Source organism: Staurois parvus, unplaced genomic scaffold (genome assembly GCF_062004578.1).
Source record: "Staurois parvus isolate SC_StPar_1 unplaced genomic scaffold, SC_StPar_1.0 ptg000502l, whole genome shotgun sequence".
NCBI lineage: Eukaryota > Metazoa > Chordata > Amphibia > Anura > Ranidae > Staurois > Staurois parvus.
This window is the reverse complement of record NW_028318298.1, coordinates 1,947,501-1,959,501: the sequence shown is the minus strand read 5'-3', so window position 1 is coordinate 1,959,501 and position 12,001 is coordinate 1,947,501. Positions and strand designations below refer to the sequence as shown.

Here is a 12,001-nt window from a genome sequence, read left to right as displayed (position 1 = left end):
TGGGTGGATATATATTTTATATTATTTGCTGGCACATTTCATGTGTGCCCCACCATTAGAAGTGGGTGGATGCAGGGAGGTATATTCTAATGGTGGGCATACCACACACTTTTTCTAGCAGAGATTTCTTCTTTTTTTCATTCAGTCCACAGGGAAGAAAGAACATAGCATATGCACCCAACAAGGACCAGCGACGTACTAGTACATCACTGGACTTTGAGTGGTTATACCAGGATGATGCCTTCCACGGCCTTCTTGGGCAGTCCCGTTCCATCGGAGGAACCTGAGAATGCAGCTGGTGTTTATGCCAGCTGACCATAGAGCTGATTGGAAACCAGAATGGTGCCAACCATCTCTATAGTCTAAGAAATCAGAAGCTATGAGAATTTCATCATTTCAGTTTCACAGGCTATAAAAGGTGCCATTTGTAATTTGGGAAAGCATCTGATCAAACCGATCTTGGTGAGATTAGATAATGTAAGGGCAGAGGAGATATCTAGATTCTGATAGACCCCAGATTTCTCAAAAAAGAATGTATGAGAATACCCATTGAAGTTATAAGGATATTTGCATTCCATGTGATAGCATTAAAAGTGATAAAAAAAAACCATGAAAGAGACGGTGTAAAAATAATTGAAAATAATCAAAAAAAAAAAAAAAAATACCCTTGTCCCCCATGCACCTGTGTGAGCGAGCATTGATCCCGTGTCATTATGTAAAAAGCAGTTGCACCATGCATGTGAGGTATCGCCACGAACGACAGATCAAGGGCAGTAATTCTAGCACTAGACCTCCTCTGTAAATCTAAAATGGTATCTTTAAAACATTGCCTATGGATAATAAAAATGTATGCAGTTTGTCACCATTGCGCAGTTTTAAAGCATGTCAATGTTTGGTATCTATTTACTAAGCATAGCATCTTCTTTTATAAGTTACCAAAATAATTACCCAATATATTGTGTTTTTGTGCATTAAAATAAGTGCATTTTTCTCAAAACAATTTGCATTTGAAAAATCGCTGTGCGAGTACTGTGACATAAAAAATTGCAGAACCCACCATTTTATTCACTAAGGTACCTGCTTTACAAAAATATATGTTTGGGGGTTCAAGGTAATTTCCTAGCAAAAAATACAGATTTTTTTCATGTAAACAAAAAGTGTCAGAAAAGGTTTGGTCTTCAGGTGGTTAGAAGAGTGAGTGATGTGTGGCATAAATGTCTAATTCTGGGCTTAAAATGCCCCCATACCCCAAAATAAACTCTTTGGAAAGTAGACACCCCAAACTATTTGCTGAGAGGCATGTTGAATCAATAAAAGAATTTATTTTTTTACCATAAGTTTTTCGAAAATGACCAAAAAATTAATTTTATACACAAAATTGTCACTTATATAATTTATGGCTCACACATGCCATGGGTATATGTGGAATTACTCCCCAAAATACATTCTGCTACTTCTCCTGAGTATGGGGATACCACATGTGAGAGACTTTAGCAGTCTAGCCAAGTACAGGACCAAAAATCCAATAAGCACCTGCAGGCTTTTAAAGAGCTTTATTTCCTCATTACAGTTCCTGACTACCTATCACAGTTTCGTATGCCCTGAAATGCCAAGATAGCACCAACCCCCCCCCCCCCTCCAAATGACCCCTTTTTGGAAAGTACTGTTACTATTGGGGTAGGTACCCCAAGGAATTTTAAAAGAAGCATTGTGAGTATTTTGCTGATTTCGTTTGTTGCCACAAATTTTTGGAAAATGAAGAAACAAAAACATTTTTTCTTTTCTTTTTTTACATTTCAAAACCTTGTGAGAAAAAATTAGATCTGCAAAATACTCATCATGCCTCTTTTTAAATGCCTTTGGGTGTCTACTTTCGAAAAAGGGGTTTGGTGCTATCCTGGCATCTCAGGACCTCAGAAACTGTGATAGGTAGTCTGGAAGTTACGCACCCACAGGCTTTCAAAGTGGTCATTGGAGTTCAGGCTGCTGTATATGGCTAGGCTCCCAAAAAGTCTCACACATGTGGAATCCCCATACTCAGTAGAAGCAGCATAATGAATTTCAGGGTGTAATTCAACATATACTCATTGCATTTGTGAGCAATATATAATTTGACAACTTTGTGTAAAAAAAAAAAAAAAAAAAAAAAAAAAATGTTGTCATTTTCCAAAAATGTATGGAAAAAAAAATAAATCTTCCATGGACTCAATATGCCTCTCAGCAGATAGCTTAGGGTGTCTACTTTCCGAAAAGGGGTCATTTGGGGGTGTTTGTACTGTCCTGGTATTTTAGCATCTCAAGAAATGTGATAGGCAGTCAGAAAGTAAAAGCTGTGTAAATTCCATTATCTATACCATAATTTGTAGATTCTATAACTTTCATACAAAACAATCCATATACACTTATTGGGATTTTTTTTTACCAAAAACATGTAGCAGAATACATTTTGGCCTAAATTTGACTAAATTTGAGTTTACTATATAATTTTTTATAGCCGAAAGTAAAAAAAAAAAATTTTCACAATTTTTGGTCTTTTTTGTTTATGCGCAAAAAATAAAAAGTACACAGGTGATCAAAGAACACTGAAAGAAAGCTCTATTTGTGTGAAAAAAGGATGTAAACTTAGTATGGGTACAGCATTGCAGAACTGTGCAATTAGCAGTTGAAATAGTGCAGCGACGATTAGCAAAAAAAGGCCTGGTCATTAAGGGGGGTAAATCCTCTGGAGGGCAAGTGGTTAATAAACTCAAGCATCTTCCAGACTACAACCAGGGATGCACAAATTATATCACCCAACGCCTGGGACATGCAGTTCCAGGTGCCGGGCAGGTTATCTTTTTTAATTTTTTTTTTTTGTAAACTAGTCCTATTGCGGTCAAGCTCCATTCACACTAGTTTTTTTATAAGCTCAAAAAAACACTAAAAAAAAAAAAAAGAAACAAAAGCTGGATGAATTATGCTGATAATAGCGTTTTTATGCTGGCCTATAAGTAGTATTTTAGAAGCATTTTTACAGTATACGTTTTTTTTTTCCCAGCAGTACAAACATTATTTGCCAATGGTAACTTGTAACATGGGTAACTCCCTAACAGTCGTAAACTTCTCCCCCATTCCACACTCCATTAATATCTGATCCCTGACTGACCTATCTGCCCCATTATATTCTAGTTCCCCATTCCCAGTCAATCCTAGTTTAAAAAGGGCAACTCCACCTCTCTCAGTAATTTATCAGCCTGGTTCACCATCTGCTGAACTCTGACACCAGGAAGACTGCAAACCATTCAATTGAGGCAATCCTGGCGACAAATTATTCAGTCCTTCCAATTATCGAATCCTCTACCACCAACTGTCTATACCTTCTAGCATTACCCTCACCAATCCTACTAGATGGGCTGCTCTCCTGGCTGTTAGGGGTAGCAGTGAAAAATAGGGCTGGCACCTCTGAGTATGCCACCTCCACTCAACTTAGATAATTTGTTTGGATCCTCAAACTATCCTTTGCAGTGAGCCCCCAAAATTCCCCCTAGATATATTAACCAATTTTCATGCCTGAGCATTCTGACTTACTCCCCCACATCAACTCCATTAAACGCCTGCTCGGCGAGCAGATGACTCTTTTCAAGGTTCTGCTCAGTGTTATATAAATTTTCTCCTCCAAATCTGTAAATGTGAAATTCCAGAATGGCAACCTGTTCATATCTGTCACAGCGGTATTCATCATGAAATAAAAGGTAAAAATGGTAGTTGGCCACACACCTTTCCTGTTAAGACCATTACAAGCTGGGAACTGAGTTGTGCGTTACCATGTGTAGAGAAGTTTCTATGGTGTATGGGTATTCATCCTGGAGTTTTTGCTCTATTCTTGCAAATGGCACGCTGAGTAAAAAACTTTCAACCTTGCTAGCACTGATTATACCAGTTACAATATTATTCTTTACAGGATATAAAAGATGTTACTTACAGGTTAGAAGACTCCTGTTTTTAACACCTGGTTTTTGAGTCTCCACTTTAGTGGGCTAATTTATACCATTTAAGTTCACAATTTATACCATGTGTGGTGACAGATGTTTTACTGTACTGTAAAATGTCTGTCACCAAAGGGACATACAGAAAACAATTATTTCCCATGTGTCCCTTTCACACTGCAATGCAGACTATATTTGATCCCAGTGCACTGCACCAAATCACATAGCTGTGGTACATTGTCATAAATGAAACTTAAAAAAATGTTTTTTTCTTTGAACAAAGAGCGCATGTAATGCTCTGAATCGCACACCACACTGTTCCCCCCGTCCCCAGCTGGAGCAGTGAATTGCTCCGGCAGCTTTGCGTTTCCATGTGATATAAATACCCATATGGTCTAAAAATTTACAAAAAAGGGGAGAGGGGGAAAAAAAAAAAAGGCTGATAGCAAAACTTATCAAAAACAGAAGAAAAACACTTGTGACCACAAGCAAATCGTCCAAGCAGGTAAAAGCACAACTCTTGATTTTTATTTTTCCACTTTAGTCAAAACTCCACATGTACAGTGGAGAAAATTATTTGATCCCCTGCAGATTTTGTAAGTTTGCCCACTTACAAAGAAATGAAGGGTCTATAATTTTTATCATACATGCATTTTAAATGATAGAGACAGAATGTCAACCAAAAATCCAGAAAAAACATGATACAAATGTTATAAATTGAGTTGCAGTTCAGTAAGTAAAATTTGATACCCAAGCAAAACATGACTTGGTACTTGGTGGTGAAAACCCCTGTTAGCAAGCACAGAGGTAAGACATTTCTGGTAGTTGGTTACCAGGTTTGCACAACTTTCAGCAGGAATTTTGGTCCACTCTTCTTTACAGATCTTCCTTAAGGTTTCTTGGCTGTCGCTTGGAAACTCGAAGTTTCAGCTCCCTCCATACATTTTCTATAGAATTGATGTCTGGAGACTGCCTAGGCCACTCCATGATGTTAATATGCTTCTTCTTGAGCCACTCCTTTGTTGCCTTGGCGATATATTTTGAGTCACTGTCATGCTGAAAGACCCATCTTCAGTGTTCTGGAGGGAAGAAGGTTCTCATCCAAGATTTTACAATACATGGCCCCGTCCATTGGCCCCTCAATATGGCAAAATCAGCCTGTACCTTTAGCAGAGAAACAGTCCTAAAGCATAATGTTTCCACCTCCTTGCTTGACTGCACGGATGGTGTTCTAAGGGTCATAGTCGGCATTTTTCTTCCTATAAACAAGGCAAGTCAAGTTCAAGCCAAAGAGCTCGATTTAGGTCTCATCTGACCACAGCACTTTCTCTGAAACCTTCTCTGAATCATTTAGATGTTCATTGGCAAACTTCAGACGGGCCTGTACGTGTGCCTTCTTGAGGAGGGGGACCTTGCGGGCACTGCTGGATTTCAATCTATGGCGGTGTATTGCGTTACCAATGGTTTGTTTGGTGACTGTGGTCCCAACTGCCTTGAGATCATTCACAAGCTCCTCTTGTGTAGTTCTGGGCTGATCCTTCACTTTTCTCATAATCAATCCTTACCCCATGAGGTGAAATATTGCATGCATTCGAGACTGAGGGCAATTGATGGTTATTTTGTATTTCTTACATCTGCGAATAATCGCTCCAACAGTTGTCTCCTTCTCACCAAGCTTCTTGCTGATGGTCTTGTAGCTCATTCCAGCCTCGTGCAGGTCTACAATCTTGTCCCCGACATCTTTTGACAGCTCTTTGGCCATGGTATTGAGGTTTAAATGGAAGAGAAAGATTCTGTGGACAGGTGTCTTTTATTCAAATAATGAGTTGTCCTTAGGAGCATCTTCTTAAATTGACAGGATTAATCTGTGTACCACATAAGCCAGTCTGTGGGAGCTATAAGTATTGTTGGTTGACAGGGGATCAAATACTTATTTACTCACTGAACTGCAACTCAATTTATAACATTTGTATCATGTTTTTTTCTGGATTTTTGGTTGGTATTCTGTCTCTATCATTTAACCGCTTGCTGCCCTTCCACTGTGTATATACGTGTGCAGGGCGGCAGTGGAGCGCAAAACCACGTTTTAAAACGGGTTCCGCGCTCCCGACACTTTTGCCGGCAGGGGGCGCGCGCGCTCCCGCCGACCCGCAGGTGACACGATTTGATCCAGGAGGGATCAATCATTAGATTTCAGCCAGTGATTTCTGGCTGAAATCACATGATCGGTCCCTGTCCTATCCTGTCCTGTGTTGATAAATACACAGGGCAGGATATGATGTCATTCTTCTCTGCCTGGACACATTCCGTTCCAGACAGAGAAGAAGACATCCAAAAAGTGAGTACACAAGCACTACACTACAGTTAGAACACTCTAGGACACATTTAACCCCCTGATCGCCCCCCCCAGTTAACCCTTCACTGCCCTGTCACCAGTGTCACTGATCAGTGAAGCGATTTTTACTGATCAGTGTCGCTGGCGACTTCCGATAGAGTTAGCGCCCCTCCCAGATAGCGCCAGATTGCCTGCCAGAACACCAGTAATCCCGTTTAACCCCTTGATCGCCCCCCCCCCTCCAGTTAACCCCTTCACTGCCCTGTCACCAGTGTCACTGATCAGTAAACCAATTTTTACTGATCACTGTATCAGTGTCGCTGGCGACATCCGATAGAGTTAGCGCCCCTCCCAGATAGCGCCAGATTGCCCGCTAGTACACCAGTAATCCAATTTAACCCCTTAATCTCCCCCCCCCCCCAGTTAACCCCTTCACTGCCCTGTCACCAGTGTCACTGATCAGTGAACCGATTTTTACTGATCACTGATCAGTGTCGCTGGCGACTTCCGATAGTGTTAGCGCCCCTCCCAGATAGCGCCAGATTGCCCGCTAGTACACCAGTAATCCCATTTAACCCCTTAATCTCCCCTCCCCCCCTGAGTTGACCCCTTCACTGCCCTGTCACCAGTGTCATTGATCAGTAAACAGATTTTTACTGATCACTGTATCAGTGTCGCTGGCGACTTCCGATAGTGTTAGCGCCCCTCCCAGATAGCGCCAGACTGCCCGCTAGTACACCAGTAATCCCATTTAACCCCTTAACCCCCCCCCCAGTTAACCCCTTCACTGCCCTGTCACCAGTGTCACTGATCAGTGAACCGATTTTTACTGATCACTGTATCAGTGTCGCTGGCGACTTCCGATAGTGTTAGCGCCCCTCCCTGATAGCACCAGATTGCCCGCCAGTACACCAGTAATCCCGCTTAACCCCTTGATCGCCCCTCCCTGAGTTGACCCCTTCACTGCCCTGTCACCAGTGTCATTGATCAGTGAACAGATTTTTACTGATCACTGTATCAGTGTCGCTGGCGACTTCCGATAGTGTTAGCACCCCTCCCAGATAGCGCCAGTTTGCCCGCTAGTGCACCAGAAATCCCATTTAACGCCTTGATCGCCCCCCCAGTTAACCCCTTCACTGCCCTGTCATTAGTGTCATTGATTACAGTGAACAGATTTTTACTGATCACTGTATTAGTGTCACTGGTGACTTCCGATAGTGTTAGCGCCCCTCCTAGATAGCGCCAGTTTGCCCGCTAATGCACGGGATTTTTTTTACCAAAAACATGTAGCAGAATACATTTTGGCTTAAATTTATGACTAACTTTGAGTTTACGATATATTTTTTATAGCTGAAAGTAGAAAATATTGTTTTTTTTCAAAATTTTCGTGGTTTTTTTGCTTATAGCGCAAAAAATAAAAAGCGCACAGGTGATCAAATACCACCAAAAGAAAGCTCTATTTGTGTGAAAAAAAGGACGTAAATTTCGTTTGGGTACAGCATTGCATGACCGCGCAATTATCATTTGAATTAGTGCAGCGCCAAACAGCAAAAAAATGCCTGGTCATTAAGGGGGGTAAATCCTCTGGGGCTCAAGTGGTTAAATACACCTATGATATAAATTATAGACCCTTCATTTCTTTGTAAAAATGGGAGCATTTAAAAAATCTGCAGGGCATCTAATAATTAATTTTCCCCACCAAGTCAGAATTAAATGTGAGACATTGTTGCATAATTGTTGGAGTTATTTTAAATAGACATATTGCATGTGTATACAGCATATAGGTCTTCCCAAACTAGAACAAAAAAAAAAAAAAAAAATTACCTTCACGGGCAGCTGTTACTTCTTTCGTAAGACGCGCAATAACACGACAAGCAGCATCGTGTTGGTATAAAGCATGAGAGAGTTCTTGACGAGTGGTCTGTAGCTGTTGTCGCAAAGTGAAGCTGTGAAGCATAACTGCATCCTAAAAGACAATGATGATATATAATTTAAGAAAAAGGCACTAGACAAGTTATATATACTGCTGGGCATCATGTGCATCCCTGTACCTTTAAGGAGGGATGGGCTCCTCCAAGCACACCTGTCCTTAACCTATCCATTAATACATGTGCTCCTACTATGGAGCACATTTATGCTACCTAGAAATAAAGCAAAATCTAAAATTCCCACAGCTTAAAACGAAACCTACAATCTGGGCCTTTTTAAAACACACCTCGAGGGACATTGAGCAACTTTCAACAAAAATAGATCATCCTCTTAACAGAACACCATCTCGACATCAGACTATATGTTCATTGAGAAATAATAATACACAAATTGTGGTGATAAAGGGAGGTAATGTTTATAATTTTGGATAGGGATCAATATATTGGAATGTACCAGGATATATTATCCAATGATCAATGGTACCAAAAAGTACCAACTACTGAAGAGGAGTCAGATTCAAATCCATAATTATCAAAGCCTACCATGACCAAATTGATTGATAAGGAGGTTTTGGATTATTTGGACATTAAGTGGCCTTAAACGCCCACCTTTTATGCCCTCCCTAAAGTTCACAAATGCTTATGGAAATCTCTGGGTCATCTCGTTATATCGGGAAGAGGATGCCAAACTGAAGCAGTGAGTAGGCTTATTGATGGCTACGTGTGTCCCCATGTAACTAGACTTCCTTCCTACTTAAAAGATAAGATTGATTTACTGAAGTTAGTTGAGGATATGAAAATTTTGGCTGGGGCTTTGCTGGTGGCCATAGATACAGAATCTTTATATTCAAAGTATTCCCCACAAGGGTATCGAGGTGATACAAAGCTTCCTTTATGAACAGGATATATCATATTGGCCTTACAGCGATTTAATTCTGGACCTATTATTTCATATCATCACCTCTAACATCTTCATGTTTACCGTGGTCACCTACCTCCAGGTACAAGGTGTGGCAATGGGGACATGCTGTGCCCCATCCTATGCCAACCTTTACCTGGGGGGTGGGAGAGGACTATCTTTTCCGGTGAGGCCTCGACGTTGTACCTCTGCCATATTCTTTTATGGCAGAGGTACATCGATTATGTGCTCGTCGTCTGGACTGGTACATATGAAAAATTGGAAGGTTTTATGGAATTTCTTTCAGACAATGAATTCAACCTCAAGTTTACTATGCAGACAAGTTAACAAAAAATTCAATTTTTGGATGTGTATCTATCAACCAGTTGACTTGGATGGTTCTGTATATACGCTGTACCGTAAAGACACAGCTGGTAATACAATTAGTGGACATCTTTTCAGATCTAGGCACCATGTCAACTGTCAGACCGTAGGGATTGTGTATTTGATGACCTGTAAGTGTGGAGCTTTCTACGTCGGTAAGACAACAAGAGCCACTTGCCGCAGGATTCAGCATCATCTTTATTATATAGATGTGGGTCTAATATACACCCCCATTGGTAGACATGTTGACCTGGTGCATGGATATGATTCAAATGTTATTTCATTTTTTGCCTTGGATAGGATCTATATGGGGAGGGGGTGATTTTGACAACCAAATCCTATGGAAAGAGACCCAATGGATTTATAATGTAAGGGCTACTCATTTTCCTGGGTTTAATACGGCACTTACATTCAAACCATTTTTGTAATCAATAATAGGAGTTTGTTCCCCTTAAGAGTTTTCGTTTCCTTTTTTTTGTAAATTTTTGTAATTTTGTAAATATTGTCAAGATTGTAATGTAATTCTGTGCATTGATTCACGTCTGCTGCTGTGAAGACTGATGCCCTTTCTTTGCCCTGGCCCTTGGCCGGACACTCAGGCGCCAAGCTGCTGGGGGGAGGGTTTGGGTTCGTTCTCTCCTCCCCCACTTCCTCTCCATACATGGGCAGTGTCATTTGGACGCGGGGGGGGGGGGGGAAGAAAGGAGAAGGGGGGGGGAAACAAGTGGGGAAGGTCCAAAGAAATTTTGGAATGGGAGGGGGGTGAATGACTCTACAATTGGTTACAAGAAATTAAATAATGTGTGGCGTAGGTATAAGATGGTACCAGGGTAACATATGGTATAGAGGTTTATCATGGAATAAGAAGTGAGTCGTCAAAGTTTGATGGGAGAAAACACTCAAGCCTGAATCATAGCCTGTGTAACTCTATTTTTAACAACTACAATGCTTAAGGAGGAGATTTCCAAGATTTGGCTATGACCCGTTTGGCTGCCGTGGTAACTTGCAGGAGAAGTTTGAATTGCGAATTGGTGACTCCGGGAGGGGAACAAAATTGAGCAGAGCTGTAACTGGGTCTGGCTGAAGAGTTTTTGCGCTAATCCTGGACAAAACATTGAAGATGGTAGCCCAGAAGACTTGGGCTATCGGGCAATCCCACCAGATATGGAAATGTGCAACCGGGTCTACACAGCCTCTAAAGCAAGTGGGGGAGTAATTTGGTGTGTACTTTGCAATTCTCGCTGGGACCAAATACCAGCGGGTTAAGACTTTATAGTTTGTTTCTAGAGCTACTGTATTTTGTGAGGATGATTTGGTATTAGACCATATGCGGTCCCACTCAGAGGGGTCCAATTGCTGGCCAAGGTCCGTCTCACACTTGCGGGTGTATGAAGGAGAAGACTCCTGGAAAGACCGTTACCATAAGTAACTGTGGATTCCCCAAAGAGTCTTCCAGGCCGGGCACATGAGAGGATAAACAAGAAATATTCTTAACTTAGGGAGGGACCACTGCCTGTAGAACTTTCCTTCCAAAGGCCAAGTCCTGGCTAGAAAGAAGTTCCACACGGTAGTGTTTAACAAAGGCATGGTTATTCAACCAAACTGCTGCTCTGGAAATATATTCCCATGACGCACCTGCTCTCTCCGCCCATGAGGCTGATAAGGCTCTCATAGAATGTGCATGCACTCTGGAAGGAGGTTTTTGGCCCAAGCTGTTGTATGCACACAAAATAGAACTGAATCCAGGGAGGGGACACTGACAGGGACAAAAGGAAAGCAAACCAATTCCTTTTTGGTCAGTATGAAGCTATGAGAATCACTTGGCAGTCCTCTAGGGCGATCTTCCAAACAACTTACACCTGAATTGCCAGCGAAGGAAACGTATAAGCTAGACCGAAGTCCCAACCCTGCGTGTGAAAGCATCTGCCACTAGGGCTCCAGACTCTCTCTCTAAAGAAAAGAAGTTTCTTCCAGTTTCCAGTTTCTGCCGGAGGCAAACAAATCCACCTCCAGAAGACCCCATCGATCCATGATCTGTGCAAAAACTTCTGCACTTAGCTCCCATTCCCTCTGACGTACTGGGCTCCTGCTGGGAAAGTTGGCAAAAATATTGTCTGACCCCCCCCCCCCCCCCCCCAGATAGACCACTCTCAGAGATTCCAGACATCCCTCTGCCCAAAACAGAATTTCCGGAGCTAGGGCAAGTAACTTTAGAGATCTTGTGCTGCCCTGACAATTCGAATAAGCCACTGTAGTGGCATTGTCTGGAAAAGATTAACACGTCCGATATGTAGATGGCATCCAAGAAAGCCCTTAAAGCCAAAACCACTACCAATAGTTCTTTAAAATTGGAGAAAACATCTCTCAGATCGGACTCCCAAGTTCCCTGGGCACAGCAAAGACCTAAATGAGCCCCCCAACCCCAGGAGCTGGGATCCATGGCCACTTTGACTTTCCCGAGCCCAGGGCTGACCCCCAGATAAATTTTGTT

General features: G+C 41.8%; 1 protein-coding gene across 2 annotated transcripts in view; it reads right to left on the bottom strand.

Annotated features, from left to right (window-relative positions):
• Positions 1 to 12,001, bottom strand: part of PRPF19 (pre-mRNA processing factor 19) — a 294,523-nt gene that overhangs the window by 195,065 nt on the left and 87,457 nt on the right. For both annotated transcript variants that reach the window (XM_089689866.1, XM_089689867.1), the window contains one exon: positions 8,125 to 8,266. In XM_089689866.1, the coding sequence (XP_089545992.1) occupies positions 8,125 to 8,266 (142 nt within the window). The remainder of the gene's footprint in view (positions 1 to 8,124; positions 8,267 to 12,001) is intronic.